General features: G+C 46.2%; 1 protein-coding gene across 1 annotated transcript in view; it reads left to right on the top strand.

Moving 5' to 3' along the window:
• The first annotated feature begins 1,081 nt into the window (after positions 1-1,081).
• The window catches only part of LOC141088165 (NADP-dependent alcohol dehydrogenase-like), a 34,854-nt gene continuing 11,593 nt past the window's right edge, over positions 1,082-24,342 (top strand). Inside the window, exons 1-3 of the mRNA XM_073574090.1 lie at positions 1,082-1,095; positions 20,389-20,930; positions 21,046-21,101. Coding sequence (XP_073430191.1) covers positions 1,082-1,095; positions 20,389-20,930; positions 21,046-21,101 — 612 coding nt within the window. The remainder of the gene's footprint in view (positions 1,096-20,388; positions 20,931-21,045; positions 21,102-24,342) is intronic.

The following is a 24,342-nucleotide window of genomic DNA, read 5'->3' on the forward strand; positions in this document are numbered from 1 at the left end:
CTGGGTAATCGGTACTCGGACGCTTCCGCTCTTCGCCAGTCCTTACATTGGCTGCCCATTCATTATAGGATCCAATTCAAAGTACTTGTTCTCACCCACAAAGCTCTCCACAGTGCGGCACCCCCTTACATCTCTTCTCTCATTTCTGTCTATCGGCCTAGCCGATCGCTGCGCTCTGCAAACGACTTTCGACTAACCTCTGCACTAATCCGTACCTCCCACTCCCGACTCCAAGACTTCTCCCGTGCTGCTCCTATCCTCTGGAATGCTCTACCCCAAGAAATCAGGACTATCCACAATTTGCATAGTTTTAGGCGCTCCCTCAAAACACACCTGTTCAGAGCGGCCTATCACATTCACTAATCAAAGTCATTCTCTGTGTAAGTGTGCGTGCGTAGCCCATTCACTATCTCCATCCATCCTTCACTCCTGCAAGATGGCTGGACCTTCATTGTAAATACACCATTGTAAATACACACCTGTACTCTGTATCTCCCTCACCTCATTGTAGATTGTACGCTCTCACGAGCAGGGTCGTCTTATTTCGTCTTATTTTGCTTTAATTATTGTATTGTTAGCGTTGTTACTTATGACTTGTGTTTTGAAACTGTTAAACTGTAAAGCGCTGCGGAATATGTTGGCGCTATATAAATAAAGATTATTATCATTATTATTATATATATATATATGTATTCTATGTGTATATATCTATTCATTCGTTTCTTTATTAAAACTGTCAGTGTGAGTTTACTGTAAAGCGCACTGAATTGTCGGCTTTGCTAAAAGACACCGGGTGTGTATTTCTCGCAGGTCACATGTGTGGTCCGTGCGTAATCCGTATTTTTTGCGCACCCATAGACTTGCATTGGCGTACTACGGCCGTAGTACGCTGACAATCTCAGCATGCTGCGATTGGCACGGAGCCTAGAATACGGATGAGTAATATACGCCTGGTGCGAGGGACCCCATAGAGAATCATTGGTCCGTGTCTAATGCGTGCTTTTAGCGCCTCTCACTCGGCCGTATTCCTCGCCAGTGTGACCCCGGCCTAAGGGTTGATTATTATTGAAGCTAAGGAAATATGCTATCTGCCAGGTAATATCTCCTGCCATTACCCACATAGGGCTTCTTATTAGAAGCACTGAAAGGGAAACGGGGATCACGCCTGTTTTCCTACAGTATGTTAGATACAGGGAGTCTGGACTCTGGAATCGATGAAAGTGGTGTTGGTGGGGGGGTTGTTGGTAAAAAACCTGTAATACGAGAGATTATTTCGAACTGCCTCTATACGAGTCATTAGTCCGGACATTATATATAAGTCAACTTATCTATCTATCTATATATACACACATATATACACGCGTAGCCTAAAAGGCAATTTTCTCAGTGATATTTATACACCCAGACTGCCATGGTGGGAGTAACCATACCCTATAGCTAGAGAGAGTAGTTTTCTCCCCATCACAGAGGGGGATTACCTACTGTGAGGCAATGGGACTATGAGTTCTCAACTCTAAGCGTCCAGGTTACAGATTCTTTATCTCAGGAGCCCTGACTGCTGTAAGGACAGTGTGTGTGGTATCCTCTGACACCTGACGCAGTGCTGCTGTTTCGCCACAAGGTAATGAAAAAAACAGTGTTTAAGAGCCGTGTTGCTCGAAACGCATATGGTCTCATTACACACCACCCCCTGTCATTGCTGTGCCATCTGAGATGTCTGTTTTGTCATTTTGAATTTTTTAAGGATCATCCAATAAAATTTTTTTTTTTTTACATTTTTAAATAAGCCTTGTGAGTGGGCTGGATCCACTTCTATTTTCCCTATTGCCTTGGAGGCTGTGCAGCAGTGAGGAAGCCGTGCTCCTTCTTGTGCTTGGAATTATATCTCGGGGGTGAGCTGAATGTTCTCTTTTGTTTTTACAAAGGCAATGATGCAGTTCCTGGTAAACATAATACAACAGACTTATGTGACAAAAATCTGTCTACTGGATGTTGATCAAGGCAACTAGTCTGATTGCCGTATGTGGAGCTGGGAAAGATTCTCTCCTTCCACCTCATGGGATTTACTGCTCCCAGGACCATAGTATGTCCTTTGTAGGATGAACCCAAAGATGTATATCTCCCTTTAAAGCTAATTATGCAAGAGACTTGCCCTTAGCACTCAAGGCAGTAGCTCCTTGAGAGTTCTGTTCCAGACGGAAGAAATGCTACTTTACTAGGCCAATTCAAGCATAGGTGTTTTTTTTTTGTTTTGGCTAAGCTCGGATGCCAAGAATGAAGCAACAAAAGTTGGATCTGGGTCCAAACTGAAGGACTCTGGGCCTGAGATAAAACGTGAAGTGGTAGGCCAACAAAACAGGGTGCGGCCACACAACAAGGCCCAAGTCAGATGGTCTAAGCCAGAGGCCCACAGCCAGCGGCACAAAGCCACAACACCCGAAGTACTATGAGGCACCATGATGTACCATGAAGCACTATGAAACACTAGTGATACACCCTGAGGCACAGGGGCACCAAAGCACTATGATGCCATATGATGCACCAAAGCATTATGACGCAATATGATGTATAGAGACGCTATGAAGCACTATGATGCCATATGAAAAAAGGCACTTATGAAGCGCTATGATGCAATATGATGCACAAAGGCACCCTGAAACACTGATGCAATATGATGCAAAAAGGTACTATGTTGCAATATGAAGTAATATGATGAGGGGCATGAGGCCTATGAAGCACTATGATGCAATATGAAGCAATATGAAGTAATATGATGAGGGGCACTGTGAAACATTATGCTGCAAAATACACAGAGGCCTATGAAGCACTATGATGCCTAAAGGCAATATGATGCACTATAATGCGATATGATGCAGCGTTGCTGTGAAACACTCTGATGCAATATGATGTCGAATTACTGAGAAGTACTATGGTTCAATATGCAGAGGCACTATGAAGCACTATGCCATATGGTGCAACCTGATGTACTCAATATAATGTCTAGAGGCAGTATGACAGAGGTACTATGATGCAATCTGGTGCAACGTGATGCACTCCATATAATGCATAGAGGCACTATGATGTAATTATGTACAGAGGCATTATGATGCCATCTGATGCCCCGGGCACTATGGATGCAATATGATGCACTATGATGTAATATGATGCAGAGGCATCCTGAAGCAATATGATCCATAGAGGCACTCAATATAAAGCATTGAAGCATTATAATGCAATATGAAGCATAGAGGCACTCAATATAGCGCATAGAGGCAATATGATGCATAGAGATACTCAATGTGATGCTATGTTGAAATGATATGCACAGAGACACGTCCATATAAAGCATAAAAGCACTATAATGCGATATGAAGCATAGAGGCACTCAATGCATAGAAGCAACCTGATGCATAGAGATACTCAATGTAATGCGTAGAGGCAGTATGATGCAATATGATGTCCAGAGGCACTCCATATAAAGTATAAAAGCACTATAATGCAATATGAAGCATAGAGGCACTCAATGCAAAGAAGCAACATGATGCATAGAGATACTCAGTGCCATGCATAGAGGCACTATGCAATATGATGGACAGAGGCCCTCAATATAAAACATAAAAGCACTCTAATGCGATATGAAGCATAGAGGCACCCAATATATTGCATAGAAGCCATATGGTGCAGAGAAACACTCAATGTAATGCATAGAGGCAGTCTGATGCAATATGATGTACAGAGGCCCACAATATAAAGCATGGAAACGCTATAATGCAATCTAAAGCATAGATGCTCAATATAATCCGTAGACCCAACCGTTGCTCTCAATCCTGTTGAGTGGTGTGATTTTCTTTCTTTTCCTTTCCCTCTGTGTCTCTACGGCTAGGGCCATGAGCTGCCACTCTGAACAGAACATCTCATTTGTCAGCCTGACCCCACCCGAAGGAGCTAATTACTGAGCTGCAGCTGGAGGGCCTTCATGGAGACACTGTGCTGCATTAACCCCCTGTGTCCTCCTATGGATAGAGTAGTTAAGTCGAACCATGAGATGTAACCTGGACATATGGCCTTATTATAGCCTAGAGGTGCAAGGCTTAGCTGCATATATGTGAACAAATACCTCATCACCTGAGCAGCTTTCAGCACAAAGGCATGAGACTAGCATCCGTCCAGAGGCCTAGGCCATCAACAGCATTCCACCGTGCACTTACCTGTGCTGGCTCCATACCTGCTAGAAAACAGGGGGAGCTGGTAATGCCGAGTGCCCACCATGGAGGGAAGCGGCGTCCCGTCAGGCATGCTGCATTACTGCCAATGATTTCTTCTCCTGTGCCCCACGAGATCCAGGCAACTCGCCCGTTGCCTGTCTCGTTCTGCACAACCACGTTCTACAGCGGAACGCACGCCGACCTGCTCTGGCATTACCGGAGGAGCGACGCCTTCTTCTCCCCCGATTTCCGTAAGTAGCAGTGGCTTGCAGGCCGGCGTCAGAGCCGAGAGCCTCGAAAGTGGGAGGAAGCGGCTCTACCCAGGAGCCTCGTCCGCACCCTGGTCTCTGTGGCTGAGGGACCCCCCTAGGATGGTTTCAGCCCCGGGCTGCTTGACAGGGGGAAGGTTTGGCCCAGCCGCCCGATCCCCCTGGGCCCCGTCAAACGTTCACCTTCTATCTTCACTCCTCCTGGAGCAACCTCTCCTACGACCGTCCCCTTTGGGACAGGAAAAACACTGGAGGCTGGAGGGACCTTTTAACCTCTCTGTGATCCTGTCCCGCTATAGGTCAAGGGAGGACTTCCTCCATGGTGTTGTCCAGAGGGACGAAATGGAAAATATGAATATTTCAATGTGAAGCAAAAAAAAGAGAAATATGCAGCACTCCAGTCTTGGACCAGTAGAAGCGAGTAATCGCGAAATGGCCGTTGTCCGGCACCTCCCTCCCCTAGCATTCCTCTAACATCCTGCATGTCCACTTAACTATTGATGGAATTTATGTGAAATAAAGACGCACAGTTTTTCAGCTATATCGGTGAGTGCTGCATATTTCTCCTTTTTTCACTTCACATTGAAATAGATCTGTGGCTGACACCGCTGAACCCACAGCCAGGCATGGTTGTGTGTGACAATGGCTGGAACCTGGTGGCTGGTCTGTGGCGATGCGAGCTCACACATGTGCCATGGCTGGCTCATGCGCTTAATCTCATTAGTCAATGTTTTCTGAAAAGCGACACAGAGCTGACAGATCTGCTAGAAAAGTACAACTCTCTGCGTACCCATTTTGAAAGTCATCTCCATCTTCATCCGCCCTTGCTGTGCCTCAGCGGCGCTTGCAGCTTCTGGCTCACTGACTGGTGTGTGATGTCCTCAGGGGATGGAACTCTACACTGCAGATGTTGGAAAGGATTTGTGAGCAGAAGAGGGCATTTGGTGACTAATCTACCAGCATCAACAAGGTTGTCGGTAATCAGTTCTGACTTCACACATAAGATCTCAGGAGTGGACATGGATTTCAGACATATGTGCCATCCTCCAAAACTTTGAGGAATCCACCAAGTTGGTGGTTATTTATATAGAGCAAACATATTTGCAGTTTAACAGTTTCAAGCACAACAGTCCTAAGTAATAACGACAACAATATTACAATAATTAAACCAAAATAAAATGACTCTGCTCGTGACAGCTTGCATTCTACACTAAGTAACAACGATATCAATAATTAACCCCCAAAAATGCAATCCTGCTCGTGACAACTTACAATTTACAATGAGGTGGGGGAGATAAAAACTACAGGGGTATATTTACAAGAATGAATTTACAACTAGCTGAAGAGCCCGGCGCTGCCTGGGCATAGTTACTAACTGTGGTTAGTTATAGCAAATTATAATTATCCTCCATCCCATAGTCCCGTGCCCATATACGCATCACACATCCTCCATCCCATAGTCCCGTGCCCATATACCCGTCATACATATCCTGCATCCCATAGTCCAGTGCCCATATACCCATCACACATCCTCCATCCGATAGTCAACCATTATGACATCATAATGAGCGGCAGGGCTTGCAACCTATGATGACATCAGCGTCGCCATGGCAACCATTATGACATCATAATGAGGGGCGGGGCTTGACACGCACACACTCTTTCCACATTATGTAGATAGGGGCATTATGACATCATAATGAGGGGCGAGGCTTGACACGCACACTCTTTTTCCACATTATGTAGATAGGGGCACAATTATTTGGTAAATTGGAATGCGCAGGGTTAAAATTTCACCTCACAACATAGCTTAGGACGCTCTCGGGGTCCAGACATGTGACTGTGCCAAATTTTGTGGCTGTAGCTGCGATGGTGCGGATGCCTATCCCGGACATACACACACACACACATACATACATACACACTTTGAGCTTTATATATAAGATGATGTTTTTACAATGATATTACTGAGGTTAGTTGAAAGTCGTGGAGGCCTGAGGACAAGGAGGAAGAGATCATGGTCAGTCATACTCTTGGTAAGGACACGGAAGTATTGACTGTTAGCAGTCTTACACGCATGGCTGAGTTTATGTTACGCTGCTTTTCCCGTCACCCTTGCATTTTCAAAATTTTGCTTGATGGGCAATACTGATTGGTGACACTTATAGACCCACGCTACAAGGAGAACTTTATATCTCTTATTCCAGAGGCAGACAGGTGTACTAAAATGTTGGAGGACCAGAGGGCCCTTCTTGCGGAATTATTAAAAAAATTCCCATATGAAAACGCTGACAGCAGAGGTCTCAGTTCATTGGCGAAGCAAGGAGTACAGGTGAGAGAGACACAACTCCAATCCAGCAGACGCAGTGGTACACTGGCAAAGTTCGGGGAGAGTTTTCTCAGACCATCCCATCGCCCTGACCCCGAGGCACGGGGGACTCTCACAAAGAGTGCAAAGTTTGGGAAAATGCTGTGGAAGTACCTTGCTGACCGCACCAACGTCCTCTGTCATTCCTCTGTGCCTTATAATTATTGGTTATCCACACTGAACACGTGGCATGAACTTGCTCTCTCTACTGCGCACGTGCGTGGTACTCATGGTCAAGGAACGCACAGCGCCTCGCTCTCTGGTGGTCAGTGGGCACACAGCGCCTCGCTCTCTGGCAGTATCACTTTTAGTGGCGGGAGCCAACGGGAACAGCCCTTTGCAGCGCCAGTGCTCTAAGGATGGAGCACACTGCTCAGCCTCCTATGCGCTGCTTGTCCACGCCAAAAATCTCTGCTGTCATGCCCGCTTTCTCTTAAGCTGGCCCCCTGCCTCTAGGTCACTGGGTCTGTACGTCTGCTACAGTTTGACGCGGCGTTGGCACTTTGGGTGCGTAGTGCACTGCCCCCCTTCCTGCTCACACGCTCACAGCTGGGGACTCACTCCTACTTTGCATTTTTTTCCTCAGCTTCCGGACAGGTTCCCTGTCTAAACATGCCCCCTCTTCCTGGGTAATGGGGTCTGTCCGTTCCCCTATTCCTTCCCCTGGGAAATAGGGGACGCAGCCTTGACAATTCCGGACCCGATGCAGCACATGTACCCGCAGCCCGGTCATCCTGACCCCGTACATATCTGGCCAATCAGTTCTTTAATGCAAGCATCATTACATCCAGAACAGTTTCATTTTGAAGGACTTTGTGGCTCATATCAATCCACAAGATGACACTAGTCATCTTGTCTCCTAGTCTCCAGCATCCATACTACCCAGTTGCACACAGTATGTTACCTGCCTCACTAGAGACAACAAAACAATGGTCTTGTTCTTTGCCAATGTGAGAGGGGCATATGCCTCGTCAGCCCTACCGCCCCTTGGAAGATCGGATCACAACCTTGAGCACCTACAACCCGTGTACAAGCCACTTGTACAGAGAACCTGCTGTCACTCGCACAGTGAGGATATGGACTGAGGAGAGTGATGATGCTCTGAGAGACTGCTTTGAAACAACCACTTGGGAAGTGCTGCAAGATTCATATGGTGATGACATGGATGGTCTCACACACTGTATAACGGACTACATTAATTTCTGTGTAGACAACATGGTACCCACAAAAGTAGTGAGGTGCTTCTCTAACAATAAACCAGGGATCAGCCCCGGAATAAAGGCTCTTTTCAAAGAGAAGTTGGCCTTCAGATCAGGTGACAAGGGCAGGCTGAGAGAGGTGCAGAAAGATCTGAAGAATCTAATCAGGCAGGGAAAGGCTAATTATAAGGCAAAGATTGAACTGAAATTGTCACAGAAAAGGATTCATGAAGTCTGGGAGGGTCTAAAGCCTATGTCTGGGCATAGACAGACTGTCACCAGGATGGTTGTAGATAAAGAGGGGCTTAATGAACTTAATCTATTCTTTAACAGATTTAATCACACACTGGCTGCTCCTGCCCCTGCATATCATTCACACCTCTCTGCTACAATAACCTCACCCCCTGCTGCAACTTGTCAACTGAGCCAGGGTCTGTTCTTCACAAGTACCCAGGTTGCAAAAGAACTGGATAAGATCAAAGTTTTGAAGGCTGCAGGTCCTGACGGTGTTGAGGTAGGGCTAAATTAACCCTTCACGGTTTAGCCAGTGATTTCCAAATTAATTCACAGGGCGTTGCTAGCAACTGGGAATGACCACACGGAGACGGGGGTCTCTGTACGGGAGGATCGAGGCAGATCACTGAGCCCCTTTACTGAATCTCACATTACATAGCATTCTGCTTAATTATGCAAAGTATACAGCTACCAATAGAATCGTAATACATGTAAGCCAATAGTATTGTAAGAGAATCCGAATATGTCCCTAGCTGCGTGACGTAGAATATAGAACAATAGCACATTCTTTTAGGGTCTCATCTCATATCTTATATCTTGTACAAGCTGGAACAGTCTGGTTTCATAACAGCCGTGAACTTTCATCTAGTTAAGTTACAAAATTTAACTCGTAAACAGCAAATTGGAGTCGCAAGCACAAAAATGGATCCCGGAGAACAAGATGTCCTGTACATCTGAATACTGTACTTCACAACGGCATCAGTGCAAGGCTAATCAAAACCTGCGGGCACCAGCTGAGTGAGATCATTACATATCTGTTCAATATGAGCCTGAGAATAGGTATAGTACCACAATTGTGGAAATTATCGTGTGTGGTACCAGTTCCGAAGAAACCTTATCCGAAAGACCTTAATGACTATAGACCTCTAGCATTGACATCACACCTGATGAAGGTACTAGAGAGATTGGTTCTCACACGTCTCCGTCCTCTAGTGAGTAAACTGTGTGTGGGGGCTGCATTATACTGTGTGGGGGGCTGCATTATACTGTGTGTGGGGGCTGCACTATACTTTGTGTGTGTTTGTGGGGGGATGAATTATACTGTGTGTGTGGGGCTGCATTATACTCTGAGGGGGCTGCTTTATACTCTGGGGGTCTACATTATACTGTGTGTGTGGGGGGGCTGTATTATAATCTGAAAGGGCTGCATTATACTCTGAGGGAGCTGCATTATTCTCTGAAGGGGCTGCATAATACTGTGGGTGTGGGTTCTGCATTATACTGTGTGTGAGGGCTGCACTATGTGTGTGTGTGTGTTTGTGGGGGGCCGCATTATACTCTGAGGGGCTGCTTTATACTCTGAGGGGGGTTGCAGTATACTCTATCAAGGACCATGGGAGCGCATTTTACTATATGTACTATATGGGACCTGCATTATACAGTATCAAGGACTATCTGCACCAATCATTCTCCCTCAGCCAGAGTAAGGGTAGGTGCATACGGTCAGTAAATGATGTGGGTTGGATGCTGCGTACCTGTGCAGCATCCAGATGTTACAGCATAGCGGATGGGATTTCAAGAAATCCCATGCCTACTGTGCGTGCACCGATGCCCGCGGATCACCCAGAGATGGACATGTGGCGTGTCTCTCCAGTTCGCAGCATGTCTATTTATCTTGCAGAGACACAAGCCTCCGTAAGATAAATCTCACCCGTACAATGTATTTGAAGGTTTAATTCCGCACAGTTCAATGGACACATTCAGAATCACCTGCATTCAATAGCTGGCAACACTATGGACGTAGCGGACATGCGCTGCATACAAATCGCTGCCAATTACTGAACGTGTGCAGATACCCTAAAAATTCCAGGAAACAAGCGTTGAATGACTTCAATATTGTCGATCGGGCTCGTTTAGCGGCCTGAACTCAGCGCAAGTAAATACAACAGAAATGTTTCTGAGTGATGGAGCGATATGTGAGCATTTGCAGACCCACTTTAAGCTTTCGCCAAGGGCCCCACTTTGTCTAAAACCGACCCTGCATGGCGGACGCATCCCTCAAAGATCAACCCAACCCACCTCGTCAAGGAATCTCTGAAAAGGGACATCTCATTTGGTGTAAAGTTCATTAATAAAACCTAGTTGAAAAAATGATTTTTAGCCCCAAATACATGAATTTTAAGGAAAAAATACCCATATCCCAACAGTAGAAAAGTGAAGGGTATATGTCAAAGACTGAAATAAAAAAAAAAGTTGAGAGTTAAAAAAAATTGGGGGCAATAAATATTATAATATGATTACACAGACAATATTTGTCACAGTAAGTACAGGTATAAATGTGAAACTATCACATTTTCTGCTTTTATTTTTAAGAAAGTTTTTTGCATTCAGGAAACTTTCTGATGTTCTATTCTCTTTAGATTTATTTGTGAGAATACTGACGATCTGCTGACAAAACCGTTCACTGGTGGTATTGATGATGATGGTAGTGATGATCTCACTGGTGGTAATGATGATGATGGTAGTGATGAGCTCACTGGTGGTAATGATGATGATGGTAGTGATGATCTCACTGGTGGTAATGATGATATTGTTGATGTTGTCCATCTTGAACTGTCCTCCCACCTCTCCTCCTGCTCCCTCTTTGACCGCTTACAATCAGGCTTCCGACTGCACCACTCAACTGAAACTGCCATAACTAAAGTCACCAACTACCTACTAACCGCCAAGAGCAAGCGACAATACTCAGTCCTTCTTCTCCTGGACCTGTCTTCTGCCTTCGACACTGTGGACCATTCCCTCCTGCTCCAGATTCTCTCATCTCTGGGTATCACAGGCTTGGCCCTATCCTGGATCTCATCATATCTAACAGACTGATCATTCTGTGTCTCCCTCTCCCACACCACCTCCTCACCTTTCCCATTCTCTGTCAGTGTTCCTCAAGGCTCAGTTCTAGGACCCCTACTCTTCTCCATCTACAACTTTGGCCTGGGACAGCTCATAGAATTCCACAGCTTGCAGTATCATCTCTATGCCGATGACACGCAGATCTACCTATCTGGACCTGACCTCACCTCCTTACTGACCAAAATCCCACAATGTCTGTCCGCTATTTCAGCTTTCTTCTCTGCTCGCTTTCTAAAACTGAACATGGACAAAACAGAATTCATAATCTTTCCCCCATCTCACTCTACCCCTCCACCAGACTTATCCATCAATGTCAATGGTTGCTCACTTTCCCCAGTCCCGCATGCTCGGTGCCTCGGGGTGATCCTCGACTCTGCCCTCGCTTTCAAGCCACTTATCCAAACCCTAACCTCCTGCTGTCGCAATCTCAAAAATATTTCCCGGATCCGTGCATTCCTTGACCATGACACCGCAAAAACACTAGTGCATGCCCTTATCATCTCCGGCCTTGACTACTGCAACCTCCTACTCTCTGGCCTCCCCTCTAGCACTCTGGCACCACTCCAATCCATCCTACATTCTGCTGCACGACTAATCCACCTGTCTCCCCGTTATTCCCCAGCCTCTCCCCTATGCCAAGCCCTTCATTGGCTTCCTATTGTGCAGAGGCTCCAGTTCAAAACCCTATGATATACAAAGCCACCTACAGCCTGTCTCCTCCTTACATCTGTGACATGGTCTCCCGGTACCTACCAGCATGCAACCTTCGATCCTCTCAAGATCTCCTTCTCTACTCTCCTCTTATCTCTTCTTCCCACAACCGCATACAAGACTTCTCCTGTGCTTCCCCGATTCTCTGGAATTCCCTCCCCCTACACATCAGACTCTCGCCTACCATGGAAACCTTCAAAAAGAACCTGAAGACCCAGCTCTTCCGACAAACCTATAACCTGCAGTGACCCACAGTCTACTGATCCGCCGCACAACCAGCTCTACCCTCTCCTAGTGTATCCTCACCCAACCCTGTAGATTGTGAGCCCTTGCGGGCAGGGTCCTCTCTCCTTTTGTACTTATGTGTGTCTTGTACTGCTCATGTTTATTGTACTTGTCTATATTTGCCCCTTTTCACATGTAAAGCGCCATGGATAAATGGCGCTATAAATTGTATAATAATAATAATAATAATAATAATAATAATGTTGTCTATAAATCTTGATTGTATTCTTTCTTCGTCTCTTTCAGCCTTCCACTGACCTTACCCAGTCCACTATTTCCTCTTTTCTGATATTGAAGGGACGCTCTGTTTGTGAAAAACAGGAGAAGATAATGTAATTATTTCTTTGGGTGTAATGGAGGAGGCCAACTCAAAATTAGTAAAGGTACTGTCACACTAAGCGATATCGCTAGCAATATCGCTATAACTTGTGACGTTATAGCGATATTGCTAGCGATATCGCTGTGTGTGATACTTACCTACAACCCGCTTCCCCCCTGGTTATCGCTGATCGCGCGAGAACGTTCAGGACCGCTTCTCGTCGTCAGCTTCCTGTTGTGATGACGAGCGACGCGTGGAGCCGGGCGGGAGGACGCAGGATCGCCTGGTGTGACAGGTAAGTAGCGACCCCCGTCCCCAGCGATGTCGCTGGTGAGATCTGCCAGTGTGGCAGCTCACTAGCGACCACTTAGCGATGCACCAGCGATCCTGACCGTGTCATATCGCTGGTCGGGATCGCTGGTACATCGCTAAGTGTGACAGTACCTTTAGGCCTCATTCAGATGTTTTGGGGTTGTTTTTGCATGCAAAGAGAAAATTTTCATCCATTTTTGGTCAATGTGTCCGCTTTTTCCATCACGGTACAATCGTTTTTTCCTCTATCCAAAAAATAAGTTCTCCTACCCTTTAAGCAGCAAAAAAAAAAATGCAGTTCATTTGCTTTATTTTTTATAGACCCACATTATTGTACTTACCTGGGTCATCACTTATTATTTCTATCAGCTCATCTTCTTCCTGAACCTTTGTTTTGTTACTGAAAATAGGAAATAGAGAAAATCTTTAATCTCCTTATCATGGGCAGGAATTCTAGAAGGAAGCAATGTGCAGAATAATGCATTGTCCAACTCCAGGAAATGCACCCTATTAAGAGCGGTTATAGGAAGCTTCGCCCCCAGCAATTTGCCTCCATCAGTTCGCCCCAGGTACATTTTGCCCCCAGCATTTGGCCCCCAGGATGTTTCGCCACCGCACATTTCACCCCCAGCGTTTCGCCCCTGGATGTTTCGCCCCCGGATGTTTCACCTACAGCATTTTGTCCCTGGATGGTTCGCCATCTGATGTTTCGCCCCTAGCATGTTGACCCCTGATGTTTCACCCTCAGCTTTTGGGGTCAACATGCAGGGAACAAAACATCTAGGGCTGAACATACCTGAGGGTAAAATATACAGGACCCCAATTGCTGGGGATTCCTGTGGCTGCCTTTTCAGCAGCTCACCCAGTGTCTCATCTGGCTGGCCTTAAAGGAGTATTATCACCCTAGAACACAAAAAAACTGACATACTTACCTGTCACAGCTGCAGCTCCTTGGGTATGGGGCGATATGTGCGGGGGTGAAATGTGCGGGGTCGAAACACCCTGGGGGCAAAATGCTGGGGGCGAAATGTGCGGGGGCGAACTGCTGGGGGCGAACTGCGGGGGGCGAAACATCCAAATCCCATATAACACAGTCCACATAGTATATAACACAGCCAAATAGTATATAACACAGTCCACATAGTATATAACACAGCCCACATAGTATATAACACAGCCCACATAGTATATAACACAGCCACATAGTATATAACACAGTCCACATAGTATATAACACAGCCACATAGTATATAACCCAGCAACATAGTATACTTTATAACACAGTCACATAGTATATAACACAGGCCACATAACATAGCCTATAAAGTATGTAACACAACCACATAGTATATAACACAGTCCACATAGTATATAACACAGTCCACATAGTATATAACACAGCCCACTTAGTATATAACACAGCCACATAGAATATAACACAGCCCACATAGAATATAATACAGCCCACATAATATATAACACAGCCCACATAGTATATAACACAGCCACATAGTATATAACACAGCCCACATAGTATATAACACAGCCACATAGTATATAGCACAATCCACATAGTATATAACACAGCCACATAGTATATAACACAGCCCACATAGAATATAATACAGCCTACATAGAATATAATACAGCCCACATAGTATATAAACACAGCCACATAGTATATAACACAGCCACATAGTATATAATACAGCCACATAGTATATAACACAGGCCACATAGTATATAACAGGGTTTCCCAACTCCAGTCCTCAAGGCACACCAACAGATCATGTTTTCAGGATTTCCTTTGTATTGCACAGGTGAAGCAATTATCACCTGAGCAATACTAAGGAAATCCTGAAAACATGATCTATTGGTGTGCCTTGAGGACTGGAGTTGGGAAACCCTGGTATATAACACAGCCCACATAGTATACAACACAGCCACATAGTATAAAACACAGCCCACATAGTATATAACACAGCCACATAGTATAGTGTATAACACAGCCCCACATAGTATATAACACAGGCCACATAGTATATAACACAGGCCACATAGTATATAACACAGCCAACATAGTATATAACACAGTCCACATAGTATATAACACAGCCCACATAGTATACAACACAGCCACATAGTATAAAACACAGCCCACATAGTATATAACACAGCCACATAGTATAGTGTATAACACAGCCACATAGTATATAACACAGGCCACATAGTATATAACACATCCACATAGTATAGTGTATAACACAGCCACATAGTATATAACACAGGCCACATAGTATATAACACAGGCCACATAGTATATAACACAGCCAACATAGTATATAACACAGTCCACATAGTATATAACACAGCCCACATAGTATATAACACAGGCCACATAGTATATAACACAGCCCACATAGTATATAACACAGTCCACATAGTATATAACACAGTCCACATAGTATGTAACACAGCCGACATAGTATATAACACAGTCCACATAGTATATAACACAGTCCACATAATATGTAACACTTCCCACATAGTATATAACACAGCCACATAGTTTATAACACAGCCACATAGTATATAACACAGCCACATAGTATATAACACAGCCACATAGTATATAACACAGCCCACATAGTATATAACACAGCCCACATAGTATATAACACAGCCACAAAGTATATAACACAGCCACATAGAATATAACACAGCCACATGGTATATAACACAGCCACATAGTATATAACACAGGCCACATAATATATAACACAGTCCACATAGTAAATAACACAGTCCACATAGTATATAACACAGCCAAATAGTATATAACACAGCCACATAGTATATAACACAGCCACATAGAATACAACACAGCCCACATAGAATATAACACAGCCACATAGTATATAACACAGTCACATAGTATATAGCACAGGCCACATAATAAATAACACAGGCCACATAGTATATAACACAGGCCACATAGTATATAACACAGGCCACATAGTATATAACACAGCCCACATAGTATATAACACAGCCACATAGTATATAACACAGCCACATAGTATATAACACAGCCACATAATATATAACACAGGCCACATAATATATAACACAGCCCACATAGTATATAACACAGCCACATAGAATATAACACAGCCACATAGTATATAACACAGGCCACATAATATATAACACAGCCCACATAGTAAATAACACAGTCCACATAGTATATAACACAGCCCACATAGTAAATAACACAGCCCACATAGTAAATAACACAGTCCACATAGTATATAACACAGCCATATAGTATATAACACAGCCCACATAGTAAATAACACAGCCCACATAGTAAATAACACAGCCCACATAGTAAATAACACAGTCCACATAGTATATAACACAGCCACATAGAATATAACACAGCCACATGGTATATAACACAGCCACATAGTATATAACACAGGCCACATAATATATAACACAGTCCACATAGTAAATAACACAGTCCACATAGTATATAACACAGCCAAATAGTATATAACACAGCCACATAGTATATAACACAGCCACATAGAATATAACACAGCCCACATAGAATATAACACAACCACATGGTATATAACACAGCCACATAGTATATAACACAGCCACATAGTATATAACACAGGCCACATAATAAATAACACTGGCCACATAGTATATAACACAGGCCACATAGTATATAACACAGGCCACATAGTATATAACACAGCCCACATAGTATATAACACAGCCACATAGTATATAACACAGCCACATAGTATATAACACAGCCACATAATATATAACACAGGCCACATAATATATAACACAGCCCACATAGTATATAACACAGCCACATAGAATATAACACAGCCACATAGTATATAACACAGGCCACATAATATATAACACAGCCCACATAGTAAATAACACAGTCCACATAGTATATAACACAGCCCACATAGTAAATAACACAGCCCACATAGTAAATAACACAGTCCACATAGTATATAACACAACCACATAGTATATAACACAGCCCACATAGAATATAACACAGGCCACATAGTATATAACACAGCCACATAGAATATAACACAGCCCACATAATATATAACACAGCCCACATAGTATATAATACAGCCACATAGTATATAACACAGTCCACATAGTATATAACACAGCCCACATAGTATATAACACAGCCACATAGAATCTAACACAGCCCACATAATATATAACACAGTCCACATCCCCCCCCCCCCGAGAATGGCCCCACAGTCCAGAACTCACTGATATATTAAAAAACTCCACAATTTTCACCTCTCCTCGTGCCATGCGCTGCTTCCGTCTGGCTCCTACATAAACATAAAAAGTACCAGCACAAAGTCAAGAAAATTTCATGTATATAAACTCAGATACATATCAGAAAATACAGAGAAAAAAATGAGTTTACCATATACAACGAAAAATAAGTATTTATTAATACAGAAGTTCATCAATTACATAAATAGTAAAATGTACAATAAAATATATCATATGTCAATTAGTATGTATGAATACACATGATTCACAAGACTGATGGCCACAGACTATGAGCAGAACATGATAGCAGGACAGAGCAAAAAATAACCTATGTCAAACCAATAGTAATAGAAAGAGTTAATGTAAACATCAGGCAGCTGATTCACTCAGTATCAGGAGGCTCATATAGCCAACCATGCAGTGCAATGGTATGCTGAACAAGTGCCCCTAAATCATAAACATCACCATGGTAGTGTGGGAGGAATGGCCCCCGTCGAGTGTCCGGACCGGAACCAAGGGAGCCGTCATCTGGGTTCCGGGGGAAACTGTCCCCGGGGCACAGAGTTCGAGGACAAGCTGTTGTGACAGACAGATGGGCTGGAGGAGGGAACAATATAAAGGAGGCGGGGAATCCCCGGGACGATGAGTGAGCAGACTGTGACAGAGGCAGCAGGAGACTGTGGGAGCGACTGCAAGATAGAGCGACCTACCAGTGCCAGGGAAGATGCCGACTGAGGACTCCAGAGGGACGGTGGCAGGGCGATCATCCGAGATTTGCTGCCCCGCTCCAGCCCGCGGATGCAGCCTACCCGCGGTCGCCCGCGGCCGCTGCCATCTCGCTCCACCCCGCGGCAGCGACCTGTTACCCGCCACCCGCAGTCGCCCTGCTCTCACCAGTGTTCGCGGCAAGTACAGTGCCGCCGCCGGCCACCACTGTCCCGCAGCGGTTCGCAGCAGGGGCCGAGCCTCTGCTGGCCGTGGACTCCCCGTCGCAGCTGTTAGCTGCGTGGGTGGTCTGTGATTCGCCACCCTACATCGCTGCCACTTGCCCCAGTCTGGGAACTGCGGCCCATCCGTCCAAGGACTTAGCCGGGGCCTGTGGGGCTCCAGTGTCATCAGAGCGCTGGAGCGTGCGAAGACTACGCCAACGCCTCAGCAACTGGGCCCAGCGACTACTACGCCGAAAGACCACCATCCCGAATGGCGAGGGACGCCTGGACGGCTAAGTTGACTATATATTTACGGACCCGTAGTCAGCCATACCGCGGCCCTATAGTGACCGGCTATTGCCGGAAGTAGTCGTGTTCTACCCGTTTGTGTTTGCTTGTTTTAGAGCCCCTGCGAGGGCAACCCGTGTTACTGTGGCACCCCGGAGGCTTCAGTCGCCACAGAGGTACTGCACCTCCTCCTGAGGTGTGGTACCCCACCATCCAGGTAAGGTGAGAACTCCTGACCACGCTGCAACACTCGCATCCCACACAACATGGTAGTTCAGCAAAGCCACATTGCGGCTCCTTGCTTAGAGGGTAGCAGAGCACCTTTGGTGGTTCCCTGCTTGGAACACGAAACGTGCTGGGAGGCGGGTGGAGTTTAGACTACATAAAGAGCAGGAAGAGTTAGTTAGTCAGTCAGTCAGTGAGAGAGAGAGTCACTCGGAGAGGAGTGAGGATTCCTGGAAGAGGGATGGAGGAAGGAGTGCTGCAGCTGCCTCAGTGATCTGAGCCAGCTGGCACAGGAAAGGAAAGAAGGAGAAAGACATTGGACTGAAACCTGACCTTCTATGAGAGAGAGGGATTAGTACAGAATGAAGGAGAAAAATGGAACAGAGAGGACGTTGGTTAGAGAAGAACCCTGCCTAGAAGTTCTAAACGCAAGGCCGGGGCCCGGTCCCCGAGGTTGTATGGATACTGAAGGCTCTGCAGCAGACACCGGTGGAGTAGTGAGCTACTCCCATCTAAGACTTGGGGGCACAACAGCAACTTGGATAGTGAGCTGGGACTCAGGAGTAAGGCGTCCCCGAAGCAGGCTACAGCTGTCTGCTGTACAAGTAGAGTTCTTGGGAACATCTGTCAGGAGGCACTCCAGTGTAACTCAGTACTAGGAGTACTTCAGTAAAAGGCGCTATAGAGGAGACATTCAGAAAGGTACATGTTGGCGGAGTGTTCGAAGGGAGCATCCTATCTTGCCTGGAGGTTGACTGAGCCCAGGACCCGGAGGACACAGCACGGAGGCAGGCATCTGTGTGAACTGCAGACTGTGAGTAAAGCTTTGGAACTACATGCCCTGGTGTCCTCCACTTATTCCCGCATCACTACACCCTGCAAAGCTACATCTGGGCAACGGCCTCTACACCGCCTGTGCCTCTCCTCCATTGCTACATCTACACTGCCCTGGGACTACGGCTCCACCTGTGGGGAGCTTCACCATCTTGGCTGCAACCCACCACCAGTCCCAGAGGATCTGCATGCAGCGTCGGTCTAACACCTCACTTGCCGAACACCACAGGTGGCGTCACAAACTATTTATAAACTTTATTTCATTGTTCATTCACCCCCTTTTTTGCCATGGAGCCCCAGGGCCACGGACCGGGTCACAGCTTCCGTGACACTCCCATTGAGATCAACGGGCCCGATACCGAGTACCCCGCTAGGCCCTGGTGTCGGCGCTCCATTACCGCTTTTGGTGATCAAGCCGTGACTGAGGAAAGTTCCCTCTAGTCTTATAAAAGTTATTATAGAAAGCACCAAATTGTCTCGCGACTCGTCACTGCATCCTGCATACCTGCAATTACCACAGTATCAACAATAAATATATTTATGTATACATTACGTATGCAAAGACCGCTACATGACTAAGTAAAGAATGAAGAGGTTAATTACCCATAATGACTGCCCGTGCTGTGACCACGTTCCCCAACGCACGTTTCGCTTGATATTTCGTCGCTTCCTCAGGGGGCTCCTGTCTCAACGGCTGCACTGCCTGGCACACAGTGAGTGCGCGATGACGTCATCACACACCCGCAGTGTCAGAGGCAGAGGGGAATGATGGGAGAGGAGGCATCAGCTGACGCTCTCTCCTCCATCATTGCTTTGAACCGGAACCACCATGAGCACCGCAGGAAAGGCTATTAAATGCAAGGCCGCTATTGCCTGGGAACCATGCAAGCCCCTCAGCATTGAAGATATTGAAGTAGCTCCTCCAAAGGCTCATGAAGTCAGAATAAATCGTGCAGAGCTTGCGATGGCCAACACAGTAACATCTGCAAAAAATTAGAGTTTGCATTTGGAGCTCAATCAGGACTGATGGATGATGGTACAAGCAGATTTACCTGTAAAGGCAAAGCGATTTATCATTACGCATGCACAAGTACATTCACTGAATACACTGTGGTGTCTGACATTTACGTTGCCAAAGTGGATGCCCGTGCCCTTGTTGAAGTTTGTCTTATAGGCTGTGGATTTTCTACTGGATATGGTGCAGCTGTCAACACTGCTAAGGTGACCAAGCGCTCTAGTTGTGCTGTTTTTGGCTTGGGAGGAGTTGGTTTTTCAGCAATTGTAGGATGCAAGGATGCAAGCGCTACACGAATCATTGGAGTAGGTTCACATAAGGATAAGTATCCAAAAGCCTTACAACTGGGAGCCACTGAGTGCCTAAACCCAAAGGCTTACGATAAACCCATTCATGAGGTCATTACTGAGCTAACTAATGGAGGAGTGGATTTTGCCGTTGAATGTGCAGGACGCACTGAAACCATGCTGACTGCTCTCCAGTGTACTTACTGTGGAAATGGTGTTGCTTGTTTGCTCATGAAGTCAAAAGAAATCGTGCAGAGCTTGCGATGGCCCACACAGTAACATCTGCAAAAAATTAGAGTTTGCATTTGGAGCTCAATCAGGACTGATGGATGATGGTGCAAGCAGATTTACCTGTAAAGGGAAAGCGATTTATCATTACTAGTGTTGAGCTTTCCGATACCGCAAGTATCGGGTATCGGCCGATATTAGCTGTATCGGAATTCCGATACTGACTTCCGATACTTTTTTCGTATCGGATAACGGAATGGGAAGTTCCCATAATGCTATCAGCCCGCTCGCTTTGATTCAGCCAATGGGAATCCTCAGAAGTGTGGGCACATCCTGTTAGGCATGTAAACTATTGGCATGGCTGTGATTGGCTGCTGAAATGATGTCATGATGCACTATAAAAGCCGCCGCCATTTCTGGTCACTCGGCTGTGAATTCAGTTAGGGACAGGCTGCTGTTGAAGACTGTGAGGGACAGTTAGAAATAGCGATTCTCAAAACAATATTGTGCTTTACCCAGGCTACATAAACCACCACTGTAGCTTTCTTTTCCCTAGCAGCAGTGTTCACAGCTGTCTGCAAGGGCTGTGTGAGTGCAGCTCACGCTGTGGAGTGGGTCCTGCAGCCACGTCTGGTTGTAGGCCGCCCAGCGTGCCTCACTGCTGCCTCATACATATTTTTCTTTTTGAGCTGCTTATTTTTAAAAAATTCTATCTAGTGTGCTTCCATCCGTATCAATATACGTTGGTTGCAAACACTAGTAGTAGACAGCGGAGCCTTTCTGCAGCCTTTCAGTGCTAGTGCCCACTTAGCTGCACTATTCACGGCTGTCTGAGAGGTCTCTGACTGTGTGTGAGTGCAGCTCACGCTGAGTAGTGTGTCCTGCAGCTACGTCTGGTTGTAGGCTGCTCAGCGTGTCACTGCCTCACACATTTTTCTTTTATTGCAGCTCATTTTTTCTCCTATTAGTGTGCATCCATCCGTATCCATATATGGTGGTTGCAAACACTCTAGGAGTACACAGCGGAGCCTTTCTGCAGCCTGTCAGTGCTAGTGCCCACTTAGCTGCACTGTTCACGGCTGTCTGAGAGGTCTCTGACTGTGTGTGAGTGCAGCTCACGCTGAGTAGTGTGTCCGGCAGCTACGTCTGGTTGTAGGCTGCTCAGCGTGCGTCACTGCCTCGCACATATTTTTCTTTAATTGCAGCTCATTTTTTCTTCTCCTATTAGTGTGCATCCATCCATATCCATCTACATTGGTTGGTTGCAAACACTATATAGGAGTAGAGAAGCCTTTTTTCTGGCTTGTGCCCTTCAGCTGCAGCCAGATTAGTGTTACCCAAATTTTTTGGAGCCTCATCTTTTGCATTGTAGGTTACCTGCCTGCATTGTAATAGCTCCAGAAAGTTGGTGATACTCTCACTTTCAAATCTTTGATCACATCATTTTAGTTTTTTTTCCCCCCCAAAAAAACAGCAAAGTTCACCAAACACTACAGTTGAAAGTTGTGTAGGCCACATTAGCTCCCATTAAAGTGTAGTCGATACACACACTTCATAAAATTAGTGTTTCTTATACCTGTAACCAGCTGTTCAGGAATAATCACACTAAGGCCCCCCTTTGTACTTTTCTGCCTATCTTTCTCAGTCTAGCAAGATGAAGAAGGCAGGGAGTAAGGCACGTGGGCGTGGAGTTTCAGCAGGGAGAGGACGTGGGGATTCTGCAGGGAGAGGACGTGGGGATTCTGCAGGGAGAGGACGTGGAGAGTCTGTGCCTGCTGTTGGCACCAGTGAGTCAGCATCCCCCAGTTTTAGCAGGCAACAGTCCTTTATGCGCAGCTTTGTAGGACCTCACCGTACCCCACTGCTGCGGGAGGAACAAATTGAAGCCGTTGTGGGATGGATGCCAGCTAACGCATCGACTTCAATTACTTCCACATCCTCTCAGGGCCAGAGCACCGAAGAGCAACCATCTGTCTCTTCACCACCTGCCAAAGTGCCCAGGCAGTCAGAGAGCACTGGACAGGAGCCATCACAGTCTCTACTTCTGTTCTTGGAATCTGTTGGTTTGGAAAGAGGGGGCCAGCCAAGCAGCATTCCAGATTGTGAAGAAGAGGGAGTATGCAGTGATGCGCAACTTCTTTGTCCCTCTGAATCTGAAGAGGCGGGTGGGTCAGTGCCTATGGTCAGCACACCTCAGTACGCATCAGATGATGACGAGACACAGTTGCCACTTTCTGTTGCGTACGGTGCTGGCGAGACAACCCAGGAGAAGCAGGTGTTTGAAGAGGGGAGTGTAGATGATGAGGTCCTTGACCCATCATGGCGTGAGGAACAGGAAGGTGGTGGGAGCAACTCTGAGGAAGAGATTCCCCGAACGGCCAAAACCGGAGGGAGAGGGAGAGGGGCAGACTTGGTTGCCTGTAGCCTCCACTTCGGCACACGTTAGGAGCATTCCACTTTCAAAAGGCAAAACGGGCGCTCCCAAGACTTGCAGTGCGTGGTCCTTTTTTGACACAGTTGCAGATGACATTTGCTTTGTCAAATGCAAGCTGTGTCATCAGAGAGTCAAAAGAGGGAAAAATGTCAGCAACCTCAATACCACTAATATGTGGAAACATGTGCGGACCAAGCACGAGGTGGAGTTACACAGACACACTGAAGACGTAGGCCAACGTACAGCACCACCTACCACCTCTTCAGCTCGTGTTGGGGCCTCTTCCTCCAGCTCACACACAGCTGGTTCGGCTTCCTCACAGGATCGCCAAGGAAGAACCTCTGGCACTGTTGTCCGGAGACCCTGTGACATTCCACCCACAGCACCACATTCCAAGTCATCCTCACACTCCCAGGCCACTCGACAGCCATCGGTAGCACAGGCATGGGAGAAAGGTGACCATACTCGGCAAACCATCCCCGAGCACAGGCTCTGAATGCTGGCATTGCCAAACTACTGGCACTTGAAATGCTGTCATTCAGGCTGGTGGAGACTGACACCTTCCGGGACTTCATGGCATTGGCGGTCCCACAATACACCGTGCCCAGCCGCTTTTATTTCAGCAGGCGAGCCGTCCCTGCCCTGCAGAAACATGTGGAGGCAAACATAAAACATGCGCTACTAAACGCCGTCAGTAGCAAGGTCCACCTGACCACCGATGCGTGGACCAGTAACCATGGACAGGGACACGACACCTTTCCCTCACTGCCCATTGGGTCAATGTTGCTGAGCCGGGTACAGATCTGGAGAGTGGCGCTGTACGTGTTCTGCCAACTCCATGGATTGCAGGAATCCAGTCTGTACACATTGACTCCTCCTCCTACTCAAGTTCCTCTGAAACAGCGCAGCAGGAGCCTGTTATGACCGATATGAGCACAGCCGTGGC

Source organism: Dendrobates tinctorius, unplaced genomic scaffold, assembly GCF_039654945.1.
Source record: "Dendrobates tinctorius isolate UK_male_01 unplaced genomic scaffold, ASM3965494v1 ptg000038l, whole genome shotgun sequence".
Lineage (NCBI taxonomy): Eukaryota > Metazoa > Chordata > Amphibia > Anura > Dendrobatidae > Dendrobates > Dendrobates tinctorius.